The sequence below is a fragment of the Protopterus annectens genome, chromosome 4.part1 (genome assembly GCF_019279795.1).
Source record: "Protopterus annectens isolate FY-2018-M chromosome 4.part1, PAN1.0, whole genome shotgun sequence".
Lineage (NCBI taxonomy): Eukaryota > Metazoa > Chordata > Ceratodontiformes > Protopteridae > Protopterus > Protopterus annectens.
The window spans coordinates 147,651,011-147,674,431 of NC_056734.1; the positions used below are offsets into that span (position 1 = coordinate 147,651,011).

Sequence of the window (23,421 nt, forward strand, 5' to 3'; positions counted from 1 at the left end):
ACAGAACAAGGGCACCATCATACAACCCAACTTGAACACTCAAACTGAAAGCTTGGATGATACCTTCACCCCCTAAAGAGAGGAACCCCTTGACAAACAAGTGCTGGATATTCCAAAATAAGTGAAGAGACCTTCCAAAAGAAAATCTTACTCCACTAAATGGCAGACATTCACTATATGGTGCAGACAAAAGAGACAGAGCCCTCTTCATACTCAGATGCCTTTAATCATTTCATACATACCAGAACTTTTTGACACATGGCTTTGTTATTTCTCTGTTAAAAGAGATGCTTCAGCAGTTTCAGCTTATCTACCTGCTCAACCCACTGTCCCATCCCAAACTCATGAAACTTTTCCTGAGAGGGGTTATCCACAATAGACCCCCAAGGAAACCTCCTGTTCCCTCGTGAGATCTCAGTTTCAGTCTGGAGAAGAGCACCCTCTCACCATTCGAGCTAGCTGCCTCTGCAGATATCAGATTCCTGACCTGGAAGACAGTCTTCCTGCTAGCCATTACTTCAGCTAAAAAGGTTTTGGAGGTTCAGGCTTTTGTGTGTGTGGAACCCTTCATAACCTTCCACCCTTACAGAATCTCTTAAGACTGTCCCCTCATTTATGCTTAAAGTGGTTTCAGAGATATCTTTAAACCAAACCTTTCCACTTGCCTATCTTCTTTCCTAATCCTCAAAACAAGGGAGAAAGAATCCTCCACACCTTGAATGTGCATAGGCAACTGCATTACTCCTTAGACTGACCAAAGAATGTCAGGACGTTTGACCAGCTTTTTGTGGCCGTTGCTTGTAGCTCTGAGGGGAGACCAGTTTCTAAACAAATCTTCTCCAGATGGAACTCCCACTGCATCCTCTTTTGCTACAGCCACCACAGAAAGAAGTCTCTAGATCCTCTGAGGTCACACACCACTATGACTAACTACTTCATCTACAGCTTTTCTTAAAGGGGTGGCCACGAAGGACATTTTGGAAGCTGCTACCTGGTCCTCTTTGCATACCTTCAGTAAACATTATCCCCTTCCAACCTTCAAGACCAGGGCATGGTTTTCAACTGCCATCCTGCAGAGCATACTTTCTTCTCCATAAATGTTTCCTTCAACCCTCCTTTCAGCTTTGGTGGTCTTTAATTTATGACTGCATCAGTGAAACAAGTATGTAGTACAGTTGTGTACACTTACGATAAATGTTGAAGTCTGAGTGTATTCGCTGTTGCAGCATTCCTTCCTTCCCTCTTTCCCTCTTGACTCATATGATTGGTTTGGATATTCTCCTCTCTATCTCCAGGTTGTTATCTCTTCCTCTGTTACATACTTTGGAGTTTGAGCTTATACTTCTGGCTTTAGGGACCTGTTAGAAGGACTTTGCTCTGTTGGGGCAAGAAAAGCACTGAGGTTATGGCACCCGCAGACTCCCTTTATACCCAGATGTCTTGACGTCGGTCCACCGGGCTCAAAAGGTGGAGAAAATTCAATGGTAGTCAGGCCAACCAAGGGCTTCCGCGGTAGGAAATCCCCATCAGTTATGACTGCAACAGTGAATACACTCAAACATCCACAATTATGATACATGTATATGACCGTACTGTCTCTCTCTCAGTCCAGGACTACCTTTTCAGATTCCTACCCCTATTCAGGAACTGTTCATAGACACTTCTGATCTGGGGGGATGAGCCTCTTCCAACAGTCTGAGGGTTCAGAGTCTGTGAACAGTTCATCAGAGGTCAGCCCATATCAACCTAAAATAAATGAGGGTGCTCATTCTTGCCTTTCAGGCCTTCCACTCTCTTTGGCCTCCAGGCCCTTTAAAGATCTTTACTGACAACACCACAGTCATGTGGTTCTTCAGCAAACTGCAGCACAAAGTCCTGTCTTTTTTTGCAGACTAGCCCTTCAGGCCTTGGCTGTTGTTTACCTTCCTTCATAACAAAACTTGTGGCAGATTTCTTGAGCATGTCCAGGGTACCGCTTCACACATGGATGTCTCGTAGATAAGTATTTCTAGAAATAGTACACTGATGGGGTATTTCTCAAGTGGATCTTTTTGCCTCTTCTCTGAACAGGCAACTTCCTTCCTTCTGTTTGAGTCCTACGTCTTCTGACTTGGAAGGTGGATGCCATGTCTTTGCTTGAAGAGGGTGTTTCTGTATGTCTACCTACCCTCCTCTTTCTCTACTTCCCAGGATCCTACACAGTATCAGAAAGGAGACTCCAAGAACCTTGTTGGTGCCTCCCTTTTGACCCAGGCAGCATTTGTTTCCCCTCTTTCACCTGGCCAGAGACAATCATCACATGTTATCTCACGGATGGCTCTTCTCACACAAGACAAGGGATCTGTCATTCACCCTCACTTGTCCACTATTCAGTTGACATTATGTGATAGGATTTTGATCCCATTCAGACACCAGTTTTCTGAAGATGTGCTTTGGCTGCTGCAGGAGGCCAGGAAAGCCACCACCAGAAAATACTATATAGCTAAATGGTAAGGATTTTCTATCTGGTGTTTTAAGTATCACCAGGATCCTCTTTCAGTCAGGGTTCCCTTTGTTCCTTTCTTACTTGTGTGAACTGGTTTGTCCTAGCTTGGTATATTCTTCTGTTGAAGCTCACTTGTCAGCATTCTCTGCTTGTCTTCCCTTGAACTCTCCTTTGGCCTCTTGTTTTGAGGTCAAACAATTTCTTAAAGGTATCCTTCTAAGCAGGCCCCCAGAAAACCTATTCTTCCATCATGGAGCCTACTTATTCTTTACAACATTGTACCTAGAAGACTGTTTCATTAGTTGCCCTTACTGCAGCCAGTATAGCGTCTGAACTTCAAGCTGTGACATTTCCTCCCTTTTTGTTTTTTCACAGGGACAGGGTGTGTCTGTCTACTAATCCTTCTTTTATACCCAAGGTGATCAATTAGTTTTGTCTAATCAATCTGTCCAGCTTCCTTCCTTTTTTCTTCTACACAATCAGCTGTGAGAAGATTCTTCACAAATTGAATCTACATTAGATGTCTTTGGTATTACTTGAATAAAACAAAAGATGTCCAGAAATCTGAGCAGTTTTGTTTTTGCATTCCAGAACATTGAGTTTGCCAGAGTGTAAGCAAACCATCTCCTCCTGGATTTCTACGGCCATTTCTTTTTTTTTTTACTCATCATGGCAAACAGCTGCCTGCTTCAATATGAGCACATTCTATGGGGCAGTTGCCTCTTCTGGAAATTTCTTGAAATATTTAGATACTCCATCTATCCTGGAAGCTGCTTATTAGTCATCTGTCCAAAAACATTACAGGTTTAATATCATTTCCAGAACCAGGGCAGGATTTGTCAGGGCCATCCTGCATGGTTTATTGGGGGGGCTCCTGTTTGCCTTCTTCCTCCCATTATTCATAGTAGCTTCAGTACTCTCCCTTCTGTTATGACTATTGCAACAGTGATATGGAAGGACATAGTGTAGTTGTGTAAAATTTTACTGTGACACCCCTACACTGGCCCAGTAATCAAGGAGCCTCAATCCTCACCAATAGCACCAGTGAGGGATGTGCAGATTGGGAGGATGACAATTACACAAACAGTAACGTGCAATTTCCCTTAAGAGCACACAGAGATCACAGTCAGTCTGGGGCTAGTTTCTCCAGATCAACAATAAGACTCTACACTGTCACAGCTATAGGGTTAAGATCTCAGCCGATTGGTCAAGCCAAAACCTCCAGCACCCTCTTTCCAACCAGTGCTTCGTGTCCCTGCCCAACTAGCTCACACACACACACGCAAATATATATATATATATATATATATATATATATATATATATATATATATATACACACACACACACACACACACACACACACACACTTTTGAGATTTGATTTATTTACAGGCACACAATGCCGTCTGGAGAAGACTGGCACAGGTTCACTAGCTATGCCCCCTTCTGCCCAGACTAAAAGGTAATTATCACTGCTACCAACCAGCTCTTTATCACCTAATATAAGGCCTTTCCCAAAGGATGACAAATTCTACTGTGTAATGTTAGTATTATCCAATTGGTAAGTGTGACCAAGAATAAGGCTATTCAAGAGTGGCCTATGCAGTGTCACCAATGCCATATGCAAGTACTCTAAGAGCTTAAATATCTCTAAACAAACCAGCCACAATTAAAAGGTTTAAATATATTTAATAATAAAAGCACAAGACAATACTCAATAACTCAACACAGTAACAACAGAGTCACGAATCAAAGGAAATATTTTAAAACAACATTGCAGGACAGTCTTGCATAAATACAGCAAACTAAACTAAGTTCCCATCTATCTCTAAGAGAAATCATTGTAATCTAAGTCTTACTTACAGATCAAAGCAAATACAGATGAGAAGTACTGAAGATGGATATGTTCAGATCCAAGACAAGATACAAAATGCACAGACTTTCTCTGAGAGAGAGTTTTTAAATTACATCAAACATTAATGCTGGGTTATCTCAGATTACATCATTATTTGACACCTGCTTCTAGTTCCCAGGCTAAACAGATAGCAACAGAATTTAACATTTCTCTGTGAAAAATACTTATCTCAGAAGTTGGCCTGGAACTAGAAGTAATATTTTTACCTTTGAAACCTGTAATTGTACTAACTCCGAGATTGCACTACAGTGTTGAAAAGGATGGATCCACAGCAACAACCAACTGTTTTTTTCCCTAGGAAAAAAACTCTGTGATCTGGCTGTTCATTTAACAGGGATTCGACATATATGTGTCGATGAATAGGTGTTCGGCATTATCCCGTTCGAGGTCGTGATAGAGACTTGGGAAAAGAACCAGTGAGTAGTGTTAATTCCTCAATAACATTATGGGAAAAGAACCAGCGAGTAGTGTTAATTCCTCAATGAGCCGCTCTAGTAGCACAGAGGAGTGAAGGCCTAATTGTGACCTAGATGACCTGGGTTTAAGGAGCAGCTTGGGCAACTGCTGGGTTCAGCATGTGGTAGGAAAGAAATGTTGAGACTCAGCTTGCTTGTCTTTACTTGGGGGAGGATACAGGGGGGAGCTGAGGCCCCACAAATGAGGCATATGTTGGCTGCTGGTGATACTAGAGCTGTATAGTTTTGTTTGCTGTGTTGGGGACAGACAACATGGGGAACATGTCACCATGTAAGTGAGACTGGTTCCCTTACACCATTGCAGACCCTCCTGTGATGTCAGCCCAGTAAGTCAGAAGGGATGGGGCTTAAAAAGAAAAACACCGACATGGGGGATATGCGATTCTGTGGGTTACCCCAACTCCCCTCCTCCAATCAATGCTTGATCTAATTCTCCTTCCCACTCAGCCAAGGCAGCCTCACATGGAGGAGGTGGCAGCAGGAGTGATGTAGGAGAAATTGGAGCTGGTACCTAACAGATGATGGCAAAGTAGCAATGCCAAGGAGCTCCAAAAATAATAATGATGATGATAATCCCTGTATAGGAAGCACCAGATACAGCGTGAGAAGGCTGCAGTGAATATCAACAAGATGTTGGGCTACATCCAATGAGGGTTAGGTTGCAGGCAGATGGCTGTCTTATTTCCAATCCACACAGCAGTGCTAGAGTGCTGTGTGCAATTTTTCAGAACATGCAAGGACAGGCAGATTCTCACTAAAGGTGATACCTAAGAATGTTGTAGGTAGTAACTGAAATGTGGAATTTAAATACATTTGTTTGTTTGTTTATTGGGGTAGGGCACCGATCTCAGTGGACCAATTTTAGGCCCAGCCAGAGTTTTAATAGAGATATAAGAGCAAAGTAATCAACAGTAATGACAGTATGAATATAATCTGAAAATGCTGTTACAGGACTGGAGATGTATTTGCAGCTGTAGCAGTGAATATATATTTGCGGATTTAGCAGTGTGTAGTTGAGTTATACAGTAAACTCTCAGTTAACCAGAACTTAAGCAACCAGCAAAAAATATTGATGAAATACAGTGCAATTTTCTTGGGTTGCACTTTGTCCCCCCACAGAAACATACCTTGCATTTTTAGTGTTTTAGAAAAGAAGCTAGGAGTAAATTCTCTCTCCCCAAAATGAGAACAAGTCAAACCAAACAAATAGTATAGGGTACAGTACTGGTCAGGCCTGTTTTTAATAGTAACTCTCACGCAACCAGAAACTACAGTTATCTGGCATCTACCAGTCCCCATGGGTGCCTGATAACTGAAACTGAGAGTTTACTGCATATATTATGTATAATGTTTTAGATTTAAAAAGGCAGCAACAATATGGGCAGAGCCTGAATAATGAAAAATGTATTTGTGTTGGGATAATGGTGGTAGATAGGAGATGTAGTCATAAGTGGAACATTGTTACATTGTTGTTCTATTGTAATTACATTAAGAATATATGCTAGAAAAAGCTTGGCGGTATAGATGGGACATAATTATGGTGCAGCAGATCTTGAGATGTGGGTTGAAGTAATAGAGCTGGTGAGGAAGGATTTAGAGAGGACAGGGTGCATCAGTTACAGAGCAGTGAGACTATGGGTACGTTTGGGAGAGCTTGAAATAGATTTAAGGGTTGGGGTAAGAGGTATTAGAAAAAAGCAATGACATAGTGGTAGCTGCACAGCATGGTCAGATTTCAGAGATGGTATCTGCTTCTAACAGCAGTTTGTATGTATGAATTTGTTTTACTTCTGGACTTTTATTTATAAAGAGCTCTTTCCAGGCTGAATTTGGAGCCAGTCCTGAGAAGGGTTTAACCTATGTTTCTCCTCAGATATTCTTAATTTTCTGTTTAATAAGTCTTTCTATCTTCTGGACCTTTTTCATGAAGTTTAAATTAGGATATATTTTCATGTTTTTGAATACACACACTGTCAGCTGCCTGGCTGTCCCTTTTGAGAGTGAAAAACTTCAGATCTGACTGGTGGCTTGCCTTCTTTCATTTGATTGGGTAATGAGCCAGTAACCAATGATGCAGGCAGTGATTAAGCACAGTATATGCTGATGTCAAAAAGAACATTATCATTGTAAATTATTAAAGGGCTTTTAGCTATAGGATAGATGTCTTTTGAACCCCTTTTTTTTGTAGAAATGGTGATGCAGTGAAAAGCAGCACTAGAATTTTTCAAGAGAAAATTGATGACAGTTGGCATCTTCTGCCTTCCCCACGCCTCAGCAGCCTTTTGATCAGTTGTTACAATGTCTGTGGACAAACAGAAAAAAATGACAATGGTTTCTGTAGTTTTCTAGCATTACCATTCTTTGCTGAGATAGTCTGCTTTGTCTCCATTACCAGTAGATATATATATATATATATATATATATATATATATATATATATATATATATATATTGATGAAACATAATCTGGATGTGTATTGTAGTTCTTTTTAGAAGGGCTACCCTCATGGCCGTGAAACTGCAAACCATTCACTTTTTGCACCATAATTTGCATTTTTGTGGATATTGTTTATAAACTGCACATAATTTTGTCCTACAGGTTAAGACAAAGTTCAATTTGTTCTATGTAAGAAAAATGTAACAATATGTGAGTTCGGCCATATATTGATATTTAAGATGGACTCCAAAAGTGGATCACCTTTTCTGCCCTCTCTCTCAAATCTTACTTGATCTTATTTCAGGGAAAGCTAGTTCAACTGGGAATGGGGGGCGGGGCACTTTAGTTTAGAGACAGGAGCACAACTTTTTACTTTGGTGCAGAGAATGTTAATAAAGGCAAATTTCTGTGATTGTGAGGACTGAGCCATTTGTCCACTTGCAGATGGACAAAATTCTTTTGAAGTCCATATCACAGTGTATTGACACATACTCGTAACTCTACTGTTGCTGTCTTAACCATCATATTAACTGATTGGTGTGTTCTCGTTTAGTATGGCTGAAATCTTTCTCCCATAGATGCGGCTTTTACAGCCTGTATAGCAAAATAAGTATACATTTCCATTTAAAGGTTATAAACAGCATACATATCTAAGGATTACCATGAAAATAATATGGATATAATTTTATAATCCGAGATAGTCAGGTTGCATAGTATGCATGTATTTTACTTTGAGCTTGTGGAAAAAACTGTTATGAATAGGATGCTAATTCATTGCTGGATATGCACTCTCACTTATAAAATGTACAGAGATAAATGTTATTAAAAGGGATGGCATTATTTATTGGGTTTTAAAAAATGGACTGAACTGTAGGTATAATCTTGTTGGAGTATGAACTTCCTCCAAAAGTATATTAATGTACAGGTGTCACCCAGTAAAAAATAGTCTACCATTTTATAGCAGCATGTTAAGCCACAGTGAAGCACAGACTGAAGAGAAGAAAAAAGGCAAACGGCTGCCATCTTGTTTACCCTTGCAATTTAGCAAGTTTGAGAAAAAACAAATAAAACAAAAACTAATAATTCATGTAACAAAAACAATGGCAACAGTATTTACAAGGATGTGCCTTTTTACTTTACCTAGCTACCTGCAGTTTAAAAGGCTGCTTTTAGTAAATGTGGGAAAAGTAAAGAAAAAATGATGCAATATATGTGTGGGTGGATGGGTCTGTTTTTCCATGTGCTCTTTTCTAAAGAATTTGGGACAAAGCCAGCTGTAATGGAGGGGCAAGGACCTAAACTCAGGGACATGTTTTTAAATGTAGAACAGTAATTCACTAAATAAGCAAGAGGTTTTCCATCCATGTTCTTTTTCTGAACAATATAAAATATGAGACTGCAATGTCTGGGTTGATGGACTGACTGTAACCATCAGTGATTTAACAGAAAATCAAACTTTTCCGATGGGCAGAGCCAAAACATGAGGTAAAATAGGAAACATTCAGCAAAAGCAGGAACATTTCTGAGGTATGGCAGGGCGTTGTAGTGCCTTTCAATATATGGTTTTATTTGATCACAATGAGACATCTGAGAATGTATTCAGTTAAGAAAGTGGCCGTGATTGCTGGGCACATTTGGGAGAATGTGTGCTTCAGTGTTTATACATGTCTTACATGCATGTGTGCATTCAGTATATGCGAAAGAGACTCTCTTCTGCATCTGTATGTGTGTTTGTGTGTGTGTATGTGTATATATATATATATATATATATATATATATATATATATATATATATATATATATATATATATATATATATATATATATATATATATATATATATATATATATATATATATATATATATATATATATATAAAATGTATATAACTGTGTGGAAGTTATGGACATTATTAAATACTTAGATAATGTATCCTTGTGGATGTAAAATACTTAAATTGCACATCCTACATCAGTTTTGAAACAGAGGAGCTAATTTACATAAAAACATAAAAATATGCATATGCTAGTAATGCAAGAAATACACTTAAGATGCCTCATTTTACTGCCCTTCATGGTGGGCATTATAGTTTAATAGAGTCTCCAGCTATGCGAAAGCCCTCTTTCTGTGGTGTTGGGCATGACAACGCCCTTGTGGGAATCTATTATTTTCCTCTAATACCTCCGTGTTGGGCATGTCATTTTTCTTTGCTCAGATGCTCACATTTTTCTGCTACCATTATCTTCCTCAATACCGTTTATTAGCTTGCTGGGGCCACTGGTATTTGTTATTCTCCTTAGAGCTTTACAGAAAGCTCCATTGTGCCTGATGTTTTACTTTTGTTTGCACTTAGCTTGTGGTGTGAGATGGAGCTCAGATTGTATGCTCATAGGTAAGTACTAGGCTCCCATTAGCTATGGGTGTGATAGATTTATGCCTGTGCTTGGCACTGTAGTGTGTAGTGAGAAGAGCTGTGCCCTTATTATGGCATAGTATGATTGGATGTACTAGGACATGTATGTCTGAGTGACAGTTGTCAGATTTGTGTTAGTATGACCGCTATCTGTTCACCAGTATTAAAGGCACCCATAACGGTTCTTGTATGTAAAGGTCCCTCTGGTTCTGTTCCTTTTTCCTTTGTGCTTTCTGGATGTTACCCATGTATATGAATGTATTTACTTCCAGTCATGTAGACCAGTACTAGGAGAGCCTACTTTCTGTGCTGTTTCAAGCTTTTTATAGTCAAGTGGATGAAGGGTTACGAGTATCTTGTTCCTGCAACCAGCGAATATATAAGGCCTTAAGTTTCACAATGCCTGCTGTACCTTTCATTCCAGTTGTCAAGATCACACACTAGAACAACTGATGGGTATTTTAGGTTCATGAGTAGAGGCATGCGAGTTTCCTGTATGCATATTAACTTTCAGCCTGATCTGGGAATTTAAAATATTTTCATACTCTGAAAGTTAAACAAGAAACTTGTAATGTTTTACTGACTGACTGTATATCTACATCCTGAGATTTAGGAGTGTAGAATTCAGAGTATACTGTTTGTGTCAACTTATTTTGGCTATCAGATCATCGTACTATTGTTTCTAACAAGTTTTGTGCAGTGCTCTGTGACTTATCATTGTTTGCCTGGTGGAAGAGAACACTGGTATGACATGCAGGATTATTTGCTGTGTCTCTGTCAAGTAACAGGAGAATGGCTGCAGAAGACAGATTGCTGAGTAGCTATCTGTCTTGCCTATAATAATTTCAAGTCATTAAGTCATGTAGGAACCATTCCTTCACAGAATTCTTCTTATCCAAGAGGTGAGCCAGGCCTGTGGAATACTGCCGTATGTGGTAGTGAAGCTGCAAATAATAGTCATAGAGGCGATAATAAACCTGGAAATGATGTTTCTTCAGTACTAAACTTCATACTGGGTATATGTTTGAGCATAAGTCATGCTTTGCCATCTTCTCCTTTTGAAATGGCTCCTTTAACTAGGAAGAGATGTTGAAGTCCCTTGCAGTTCACAGGTAGGTAGTTGTGATTAGCTTATCCATTTAGGGTAGAGATTGAGAAATGCCAGTGTAGCAGAGGCTTCTGTATAAAACTGACGGTGCATTCTTAGTAGCTTCACACTGCCAAATGAAGTTCAGCTCAAGGTGTAGATTTATATGAAATGGTGCTGTTGAGAGGTGGCTTTCAAAACCAGATTATTAGAGAATCCCTAAGTATGAGTACCAAAAGCATTAAGATTATGAAGGATTTTGCATCAGCTAACTCTTTTCTTGTGCTCTAATATGGCTGTTTGCTTTGGAGTCTTATTCTACTTGCATTTACAGAGGAGAAGAAGACAATTTCTATAGTAATCCCTGTGCAGTTGTATGCAATGTACTTTGAACATGGGCAGAACTATTGTTTTAATGTACCCATCCTTTGCCAATTGACTACCTACCCATTTAACAACACAACTTCGGCTAATTTACAGGTCCCCTGGTCTCTACCATAAAGGCTACCTTCTACCATCACTTCTTTTCTTCATGTATGTGTGAGTGTAGGGTGTGATATAGGGGTTGGGGGGAGCTGTCTAGCTGACAAAAAGTGTGCCATCTTACCATCAAATGGAGTCATGCAGTACTTAATGTTTTTGGTGTACTTGGCCCTGCTTATCCCAGACAGTGGTCATCTCATTCGCATTCAGTGTGCATTCACAGGTATGATAGTTGACTTATGGATCATTTGTTGAAGTTGGTTAAATTACACTTGGCAAGTAAAATATGATTCGCCAAAATCAGTTTCCTTTGGGCAGTCCTCGGCACTATGTATGGGGGCTGTACTTTGAGTACCCCCACTAATGCATTCCTTGTCATTGACAGTAAGGTTCATGGTGGAACAAGCACCAACTTTCACCCATCTAATGTACATGGCATTCTGTGTCCAACACATCTATGCATGCTACATGTCTAGTAGTGCACCAGAATGTCCTGTTCATGCTCATTCCTGTTAGTAGTGCACCAGAATGCCTGCTCTTCGTTAATGGTGCACCAATGCCTCCTTGTTCATGCTCACTTCTGTTAGTAGTGCACCAGAATGTCCTGTTCCTGCTCACTCCTGTTAGTAGTGCACCAGAATGTCCTAGTCATGCTCACTACTGTTAGTAGTGCACCAGAATGTCCTATTCCTGCTCACTCCTGTTAGTGCAACAGAATGTCCTTTTCCTGCTCAAAATGTCCTATTCCTGCTCACTCCTGTTAGAAGAGCACCTTTTCATCAGTCAGTCTTTATATGACGTCTGCTATGTTTTGGATCTCTGGTCTTACTGTGCAACCTATATCAGTGATCAAATGTTCCATATTAACACCATTGTTCCCACAGTGAACTAGTAGATCTGGTATCAGAACAAAGGCTTGGAGATCGGCCTAAAATACTGTTTAATAATGATCTGAACCAGTGCAGCATTGTTTGAGAAAGGAGCTGCAGGTTTAACAAGAAAATGGCAGTGGCTAGTGCTTACGAAGCCTGAGAAGTTTGGCAGGTTACAGTGAAGATATCCAGAGTTTGGACAATGCATGCCAGTCATTATATATAGGAGGAGAAAAGGATGCAAACAGGGTATCTAGCTGTCACAGACTGGTGCATGTTCATTTTTTACTGTGCAACAGCCCTTATGTTTGAATCAAGAGTGTTTACTCTGATCACAGAGAAAAATATTGTCATCCAATTTTTAGTTTAAAGGAGCAGTGAAGAAGTAAGTAAAGAAAAAAAAGCTGCCTGTCATGTGATATCCTTTCTGAACCACTGAGCTTGTGTAGTATGTTTTCTGCAGTAGCAGATCTGAGCAGCTAGATATGGTTGAGATCATCTGTGGTACCTTTCAAGTTTAAAAGTCTTACCATTTTATGGAGAAAATGGATGTAAGTTAATAAAATAAAGCATTTGTTTTTTATAGATTGTTTTAGTTACATCCATTTGGTATACAGAAATATTTGCTTTATGAAAGTGTATTTTGTTTTACTTGTAAAAAGCTATTGAGGATCAGGAGCCTTTTGTGGACACCAGTTAGGCTCTGCTTTTAGGCATTGTAGAACTGCAGTGTTGAATTCCAGTTCATCCAGTTGCAGAAATAAAAGTTAACTGGTCAGTAAAACTGCAGTCTACAGTAGATGTGCTGTTTGGAGTGAATGAGTGTCATGTTGTGTCATTTAATATCATCATATTACATATACTTTTGTTGTACTGCTGTTTTGTTGCAGGCAAGTTTATCATTATGTTTTTACAATGTAATGTTTCCATGATTTCCAATATATTACAGCTGCAGGTTATACTGAAAATGAGCATCATATGTTTGATGCATATACCCAGTTAACAGGAAAAAAAATAATTGGGAGATTGTGTGCTATTTTCCAGAGGGTGTCCACTTTCAGTTAGCTTTACCATAAAACATTCAGGGCATACTTTTGTAACTTCACAGAGGATATTGCCCGTTTAGCATTAAACAATGAGGCAGGTTTTCAAGGGATATATCAGATCTAAGAAGTACGTTTTTTTGATTGTTTGTGTCTTTCGGCTTTTCCCGGTTAGGGATCGCCACAGCGGAACTCCGGTTTACTGATGATTGGTAGTGGATTTTTACGTACCGGGTTACCAGCCCTGATGCACAACCTTCAACGAAGGCATGCCCCATTCACGTATGCCTCCCCACAGAAGATGCTCTAGCTGAGAATCGAACGGGACAACGTCTTGCTATGAGGTGACAATGCTACCGCAGCACCGCTGCGGTAGCGTTGTTGCCTCACAGTAATTCTCAGCTAGAGCGTCTTCTGTGTGTAGACATGCGTGAATGGGTGCACCTTCGTTGAAGGTTGTGCGTCAGGCCTGGCAAGCCGGTACGTAAAAATCAACTGCCAATCATTAGCAGACTGGAGTTCCGCTGTGGCGACCCATAACCGGGAAAAGCCGAAAGACGCAAACAATCCTCTTGAGGAGTTGCTTGATGGTGGAAGTGTGTTGTCACATTTTGTAGGTGCATCCAGTGCATCTGGTGATTTAAGTGCTGCAGTTCATTTTACCCTTGACATTCCTTATTTACTAGGACTGTTTTTTTTAAATAAAAAAGCTTTGTAAGCATTTTACTAAAACCCATAAAACCACAGCCTGAATAAATTTAATATATCGTCAGTGACATTGCCTTAGTGATATAGAGTTTAATGGATTTATCTCTGCACATGGTAATGCATCCATTAAAGTTTATGTAGACACTTCATTCTTTTTCTTTGTACTGATGTTACTGAGATCACAGCTCACTGGTTATCCTCAGTAACATGAGTGTGGGGAATACCACTTTTACAGTTTTACTGAAGCTGCGACTGGAAACATTTGCTGATGGGGAAATGGCTGGTCAGTAGTTTATGCGCCACATGACATGATGCCTGGGCAAGGAATATAATGCTGGCAGTATACTTGAAATAATTTCCTGTTGCATCTGAGTGGTGTTTACTTTTGTTTTGTTGGTGTGTATAGGCACGTATGTATGTATAGTTATATGTGGTTGCAAATTATTAACTATGCATTTAGTTGACTGTAGTATTTGACCTTTGACATGGCCGATAGTGTTTTGGTTGACAGTGCAAAATATAGGATATTGCACTGCACTATCCACAATGTCATCATAGAGTTGGTATATTTAAGTAAGGGAGAATGGAAGGGCATAGCCTCCCCCCCCCATGTTAATACAGTTTTCTTACAAGCATGCTGGTAAGGGTGCTATACTTGTGTTATGCATAAGGTTTGAGAAAGAATAATTTCTATTACTTTTGGTAAGTAGATTGAGATAGGCATATATACAAGTACCTTTGTGGTGGTGATTAGTGATTCAGTCGGTTATGTATGACTGAGTAGTTGCTAAGGTTTTCTGCCATTGTTGTAGTCTTATTGTCCTTTGTTATATTATGTTGTCAATCTGTAGACTAAATTCCTCCCCCACTTTTTTATTAATATATATTTTTGCTTTTTTAATTTAATTTATTATTATTTGCTGGGTTTGTTGAATACTCAATGTTACACCTTAGTAGCTCTGTTTTACACATTAATAGTTGTAATTATATTTGTTATAGTACTTTCTTTACTCTCATGGCCTTTATTATACAGCTGTTTTAAATACACTTGGATGTTGACTTACATTTCATGTTTGATTGCTGTCTTTGCCTTCACGTCCTTGGGCCATGGCTGAAAAGTGACCCTTGATCCATTTGTTTACCTGGTTAAATCTCAAATAAATAAATAAATGTATCACTTTTGTGAAGGGTGGCTGAAATTTCATTCAATATATGTCATGCTTCAGTGTATTAATTTTAGTGCCACATTATGTTCAGGTGATAGGCTAGCTTGATATGATACTGTTCTTGTGGCTATCTGGCCGGTAGACTGACTCACTGAAAACTTTGTTAGAAACAACTGACAAGTGGAATTGTTCATGTTTTTGTGCTATAATTTAGGGTTTAGTAGTGTCTGATAGTTGTAATAAAAAAGGATATGCAGGGACCATCTGGCTCCATGGGGAGTAAGTGGAAATGGGTGGCTGGATCCAATTGAAAGGATCTTTGATGAGTGGTTCTTGATGGACCAAAACAAATTCATTCATATATTTTGCATAATTAATTTAATTCTGCTACTTCTCCCTTTTTCATTTACCACATCAGTTGTAAATAATTGCTTTCTTGGTACAGACAGGTTTTTTGAAAGGAAAAATGCCTAACAGCTATTATACTTGCAGTACCATACAACTGCATTGTAATACTTTTTTCCATTGTGTTCCCTACAGAAAGAGGCTCCGTTCGAAGCTTAGTAACAGATGTTGGAGAGCTTATTGGAGACACCAAGTTCTGGCATGGAAAAGACTATTGTAATTTTATTTTGAAAGATTGGATTCAGCTTGATAAACCATTTGCTGGTAAGCTTGGCCTAAGTGAACTAATTTCTCACCTTAAGACGTACGATTCCTGCCCTGAATAATGTTGGGTTTTGTGTTGCTCTTAAATATTTGCTGCTGCAGAATGACACTATCCCAATGGCCATATCACAACATAACATTATTTCCTCTTAAAGTTTATAAATAATTAAGAGGTAGTAAAAGAATTTCATGTTGTATTCTTTTCTTGTTCTACAAAGAAATTGGCCTTTCTTTCAGTCCTGCAATGAAAACACCACCATGAAAAGATGCACGCGTTTCCTTTATCAAGACTTCTTCAGATCTAACTTGTCAATGAATTGCCTGGTATTTAAACACTTTGGAACAGAAGAATTAAGTGCTGGTGAGGGAAGAATACAAAGGATAGTAAATAAGAAAAAATGCTGGGTTTCCCAGTTAGGAAGCTTGTTCCTCTGTGGAAAAGGCCAGCGGTGTTCATGCTCTGTACAATGCTCAAACTCCTCTTGACCAGTTTCTTTCAAAGAAACAAGGAGAATTTATTGTGAACTCATTGTTCAATGGATTTTGTTTAGACATGAAATGGTTTTGGAGTTTGCTAAAATCTGGACTCTTGCATTTTTTCACTGTCTTTATTCAGGTTTTGTAGCTTCATTTGTTTGTAAATTAATCACAAATGTATATGTAGTATCATTCTACTAATTCGCCTTATGTAGGCCACTGGATATATTCAATTAAATTAATTTTGTAATCCACTAGGTAATGCTACCTAGCAGTTAGGACTTTTTGCATGCATAAGTGTAAGATGTTACAATACTGTACTCCTCTAGCAACAGATTTCATGAAGTCCCACTAGTCCAAGATGAAAGCATTTTTTATTATGTTATTGTTTTAATTTGCACATATAGATTATCATTTGAACGTTAAGGTTTAAAATCACTGTATGAAACTAAATTCAGGCACGTGGAGACATTATTCTTTTGTCCACCTTATTGATTTATTTATTTATTTTATTTTTCTTCCCTGTTCTCTCTCACATTTGAATAACTGTGTGCTGAAACTTCAGATACGGTCTGTGACCTTGTGTTATGCTCAGCCTCTCAACTAGCTGCTGTCTTGGAGAAATTAAATCACCAATCAGAAGAGACCAAGAAATCCTTGAACTATCTCCTATTAGCACTCCTAATCACCTTCCGATTGGTTGCTGTCTTACAGGAACTCATTCACTCTTAGACCACTGCTCCCATTTACATCATAAGATGTTCAGCAAAGCCCTCATTTTAGTCCAGCTAATCACCTTCTGATCAGCTGTTGATATCAGGAACCCACTTACAATGGGGCCACTGGTTTCAACTCATTTCCATCAGGGTATGGTTTGTTCAGCTACTGCCATATGTTTTGACTTGCATTAGGTTACAAACATTGGCTCATCCCCTTCTCCCTATCATAGATACATTGGCTGAGAAGAGCTGATATTTGATTTGACCATCTTTTAGTACATGCCGTTGGTCTGATCCACCCTGGAGCAGCTTTTCAATTGGGCAGACCAACGTTTCATACTTTCTATCTTTCGTATTATCCTTTCCCACATTTAATGCTTCTGTTGCAAAAAAGTATTTACATAGCATGCAGGTAATTTTTTTAATTATATCTGATGATGTCTTAATAAAGGCAAAATTGTTTATCTTTTTGTTTTGCTATTGTCAGTACTGGACCAAAATAACTTTTATTTTAAGCTGTTATATTTAATTGCAGTCTTACTGTCTCATTTGAAGACAGGAGGTGGTTACTTTTGTTTTCTTAGACAAGAGGCCAATGTTGCAACCATAGGGTTGCATTAAATTTAGCCTAATAATTTTATAACTCTTAAATATTATGCTAAATTAAGTCATTCTGCAATAGCCAACCAGGGTAACCATGTCATCTGCACAAAATGTTTGTAGAATTCTGCATTCATCTTCTGTGCATGTTTTTGTGTGTGTGTGTGTGTGTGTGTGTGTGTGTGTGTGTGTGTGTGGGTGTGTATACACATATGTATATATACACACAGAGGAGTATATGTTGATTTATTGAAATACTCAAAACATTGAAACAGTGGTGATAGATGTTGGTATTTTGAAAATAATAAAAAAAAAAAACGCCAAAACATTCAAACAAAAAGTGATTGCAAAAGGAAAATGGTTTCCTTTTGTAATCACTACCTCTAAATTCAGACATACTTTACATTGTGGCAGTGATGCAGAAAAAAAATATTTAAAGTGATTTGTCATACTTTAGGTGTTCTGCTTTATTGTGCATGAGTATTGTTTACCATAGCGGTAAGTTTTATGTTTTCTTTGTTGTAATCATTTATTTCCTAGCTGAAATTCTGTTAACCCCCCCCCCCCCAAAAAAAAAATCATGATGTCATGTTATGTAAAAGTGCTAGAGTAAAGTCTCCCCTGCCCAAAAAAAAGCACAATGTCATGTTATGTAAAAGTAAACGAGTAGAGCTGGAAGTATTAAATCATGACATGCTTTTTTTAGAGCCTTGCTGTTGAGTTTTTTCTTGGCTTCAGCTGTGACAGGATAAAAACAGTATAAATGCACTCATATTATATTTTGCAATCTAATCAGTTTTATTGTTTCACGTGGCACTAGTTCTCAAAATGTTACAACCCATTTCACTATCACACTAATGCAATAGTATCTGTATTGCTGGTAGACTCATGCGTATTGTATAAATGCTGTGCTTTGCTTCTGTGAAAATAGTTACTCATTTAGGTATCTTGGCCAAGATATGATAGATACACTATGCATACCTCTTAATGGTCTAGAATATTGCAGAATGTCCCTGACTGGGTTGACACATTTATCTATGCAAAACATAAGACAATACCGCTACAAACAAACATGACTCCCATGCGCACATCATAGTCTGTTTCCATGATCGACTCCCAGCACTTTACATTATTCCACTCTCCGTTTCTCACCCTCTAAATAGTTTCAGGAATAAGCATTGGTTTGTTCCTATGTAAATTGCACTACATGCCTGTCTTACAGTTTAATGTTGTATTTTCTTCATGAAAAAAAGTTTAAATTATGAACAGAAATTTTCACTCCCTTGCCCAAGAACAAGTCTGTGTTTGTGTTTGAAGTATGTCTTCTGTGAGGATGATTGCAGTACTCATTCCTAATTTCATATTCATAGCTAATTTTGCCATTCACTAACTTCCTGTCCTACATTCCAAACCAAACCCTTAAACACACATACTGCAGCCACATTAAACATTACCAAAAACAGTAGTGTACCTCTGTGAACCAACAGTGAACACAGGCCCACGGCACTGGTAACAGCAGCTTCTTCAGAGTTCTAAAGAAGCTCCTGTTGCCATTGCTGTGAGTGGTTTCCCAATAAAAATAACTTTAGAATTAACCTTTATATTTTGAAATGTGATGTCATGCTTTTTTTCTATTTTTAGTAATGTGCACCCTTGATTTACTGTGTGTATCTTCTAGGGGATTTGTGTGTGTGTGCGTGTGTGTGATGTGCATATATATATATATATATATATATATATATATATATATATATATTTATAGGATCTGTACAGATGCTCGATTGCATCTTTCATCGAATCCCAAATTGGTGAGCATACATGCGCGAAAGTGCTGCTCACCGAAGCAGCACTTTCGCATAAGTATGCTTGTTGTTCCAGTCATACTACGGTGCAGTAAGGGAAAATTCACTTTTTTCCACTATAGTGTGGCCTCGAAGTGAGAATATTAAAGTAGGAGGGGGGGGGGTGCAGGGGGGCTTGCCCCCTCTGAATTCAAGTAGATTTTGTGTTTTGTTTTGTTTTTTTAACATTAACGAAAGCACTTTTTCGATGAAAGCACTTTTGTTAGTGTGTTCAGTGGTAGTGGATTTGAGCTTTTGATCTTTCGATCAAAAGTCCTAGATCCATATATATATATAGATATAGATATATATATATATATATATATATATATATATATATATATAGTTATAGATATAGCTACATAGATAGTTATAGATGTGTGTGTATATGTGTATGTATGGATATAGATATATAGATATAGATATAGATATATAGATATAGATATATAGATATAGATAGATATAGATAGATATATAGATATAGATATCGATAGATAAATAGATGCATTGTATTTTATTTATATATATATATATATATATATATATATATATATATATATATATATATATATATATATATATATATATACACACATACATGCATACACAAACTACACAAAATCCAGTTCTCCACTTGAAGTAAGAGAACTGTGTTTAAGGCATCACCTACCCTCATGTCATGCACACTTATACCGTGGCTGAAGTATCAAGACTAACCCTAGGCATGCCATATACACTTTGGTATGTTATTCTTTTACAGCAGTATTCACTGCTGATAGCTTCTGTTGTGTTGATTTATCTGTAACCAGTAAATTTTGCCCAAGAGGTATAAATTTGCTTGACTGAGAGGCTGGTTATTGGTATTATTTTTTTAAAATGAGTCTGTCATATAATAGTTCCACCTTCTTCAATGTTTGCTTGCTGTGAAATGATTCATTGAAAACGTCTTGCCAACATGTTGCATTTTTTGGAATATATTCAGCTATATATTTAATCAAATGGTCTATACTGGCACAATTTATTTTGTGATTCTAATAATGTGCTTGTATGTGTGTGTGTTTTTCCCCCTAAAGATTTTTTTGTATAAGTGTGAGAATAAAATGAGAAAACTCGTAGAAGTGACCTCTCTGAAGAGCAGTGCAGCACATATTAACAATAGGTATACTGTTCCTTTAGAAGTTGCCAGTAGACTCATAATGACTTTAGGTTCATTTCTATGTTTCTTAGTTGAATGGATATTTTTGTAGTGGAAATTTTAGATCTACACAGGTAAAGATTCCATTATTTTAATTGCAGTTGATTTATTATCCCTATAGCATTTTTTCTGCTAGAGGATGATCCTGTGATTATCTCAAGCCACATCATTTGTGTCTGTATGACTCTGTCTCCCTCCCTCCAGGCCTTCTTAGCAGCTGGGTGTCTTATTCACAGGAACCTAGTAAAAACCAAGTAATTGACAGATCCTTCAGACATTCTGCCTAATTGGGGGTCTTGTGGGTTGTGTACTAGTAGAGTGAGTATTGGCATTTTTATACAGTACATTGTCCTCATTTCTAACATTTTTTTTTATTGATCAGATTTTATTGACAGGTACAAGACACCACGAATGCCATGGCACGATATAGGGGCTGTTGTGCATGGAAGGGCAGCACGTGATATTGCACGGCACTTCATTCAGCGTTGGAATTTCACAAAGGTAAATTTTATATCCCAATGAAATTCTAAGAAGACTGTTTTATAATACTTTACAACCAGTTAAAGGAACCAAAATTCCTCAAAATATGTTGCTTTACAGTACCGGTTATTCAACATTTTGGGGGCAACTGTTCCTCTGATTGCCATCAGGCCTCTAGAACACTCACCAACACTCCCCACCTATAGCCTCTTATAACCTATTCCCTCCATATGTGACCCTCTTGTATGTTTAGTGATAAATGGATGCAAGGAGTGCCCAGGATTGTCATATTGCTACTGACTAATGAGATGTCCTCTATGCTTTATCTTCCCCTGCTGTATAATACCATATTGTTGGCTGTTTGGACAGCCTATCACTTGACTTTACTTGTGTGCCCCAAGGCATTGTTAAATAGCACCCTTCTCTGAATTGAGAGAGTAGTCTTCCAGAAACTTCAGCCCATCTCATCCGCTGGGAATTGGCATGAAACAATATGAAGCCTGAAGAGGGATCCTGTGCATTTCAGAGACATGTTTCTTTACACTATGCATCATTAATTAAGGAGAATGCTCAATTGTGACATATCAAAACAATGAAACTATGATTTGACATATAAAACTGAGAAATAGTTAAGGAAAATTTATGTTTGTGTTTATGTGAGCATGAGCGTGACAGTGGAATAGAAACTACTTCACATCCTGTTCTGTTGTTGTTGTGTCTTTCGGCTTTTCCTGGTTAGGGGTCACCACAGCGGAACTCCGGTCCTCTAATGATTGGTAGTTGATTTTTACATGCCGAGTTACCAGCCCTGATGCACAACCTTCAATGAAGGTACGCCCATTCACGCATGTCTACACGCAGAAGACGCTCTGAGAATCAAACCAGACAGCGTCTTACTGTGAGGGGCCATTTAAAAAATAAGACAGTTTCAGCCTTCTGCTTCATCAAAGTTGTTTTTTGATACTTCGCACAGAAGCATTTTTCATCTTTTTTGATTAGACTAGCTTCTGTATAAGAAATGACTAGATAATTTTACCTGCTATCAAATATTTCCACGATCAAATATGTTAGAATGTTCATTTTCTTAAACATTTTGTTTTTTATCAGAACATTATCATTTTTGATTATGTATTATGCAGCATTTTATAACTTACAAGGCTTCTACGGCCATAGGCCTGAGTACATTGGGGTTTTCTATTGCATTTCTTGGACATCAAAAGCAGATGGAAAGAGTACTACAAGTAACGTCTGGATGAAGAAAACCCCACAGAAGCTGTATTTCCCCAGACATAGCCTACAGTGAAAGAAGAGGAGGAGTCCACCCTAGTAACAACAGCTGTAAGGAAAATGATATCAGGGAAAACAGTGTGCTCAAATGAGGTTTTGGCACATATATTCAAGATGTTAGGTGACTTAGGGGAGAAATGTTTTCTGAGGGTACTCGCAGCCATATGGAGAGAAAGGTGCATTCCAGATAACTGGAAAAGAAGCATTCTAGTACCAGAGTACAAGAACAAAGGAGGCATTCACAACTTTGGTCCGAGTTATCAAACTCCTGTCACTTCATAAATGTGCTGCAGATGGAGATGAGCAGTTCAGATTCACATCAGTATACAGCACAACCGACCTGATATTTACAGTGAGACATGTAGCTGAGAAGAAGATAGAGATGAGGAAAGAGTCCAACTGTGTATCCCTAGGTTGGGGAGATGAGTATTTCAGGGAAGGCATATGACAAGCACCCAAGAAAGATGATTTTGGCAGTCTTGCAGTGGTTCAGAGTCCTAGAACATTGGTAGAATTAGTGCATGCTATGTACAAGTACCAAATGAACCAACTGCAAACAGTGTTCAGACTGACAGCGCAGTTCCCAGTTGAAATGGAGGTGCATCAGGGTTCAGCTGTTCATATTGGTGATGGATTGCATCAGTAAACAGGTTGAAAGGGACAGATCAACAAAGCTGTTTGTATACAGACTGTGGTATTACAGGCAAACTCTGAACAAGAGCTTCGGCAAAGGATAGGAGAAAAAAATGCATAACTGAAGGCACACAAGATAAAACTGAGTACAGATAAGACAGATGTAATGGCAGCAAATGGGGAAAACAGAAGAAGCTAAGAATAGAGCTAGAAGCGAAAATAGTGAAGCAGGTTAACAGTTTCAAGTACATGGGAGGGTTGGTTAAGGATAAGGGAAGTCTGAATGAGTAGGTCAAAGGTGGAACTGGAGGAGCTGCAGCCAAATAGTGCACAGTGTCAGGGATAGTGTATGACAGAAGAATGCAAAAGAAGCAGAAAAGTAAGGTACAAAACGTTGGTGTGACCAGTACTACTGTATGGTTAAAAAACCTG

General features: G+C 38.4%; 1 protein-coding gene across 1 annotated transcript in view; it reads left to right on the forward strand.

Annotated features, from left to right (window-relative positions):
- PLD1 (phospholipase D1) overlaps window positions 1-23,421 on the forward strand; it is a 1,505,857-nt gene that overhangs the window by 908,339 nt on the left and 574,097 nt on the right. Inside the window, exons 17-18 of the mRNA XM_044070047.1 lie at window positions 15,629-15,757; window positions 20,972-21,090. Coding sequence (XP_043925982.1) covers window positions 15,629-15,757; window positions 20,972-21,090 — 248 coding nt within the window. The remainder of the gene's footprint in view (window positions 1-15,628; window positions 15,758-20,971; window positions 21,091-23,421) is intronic.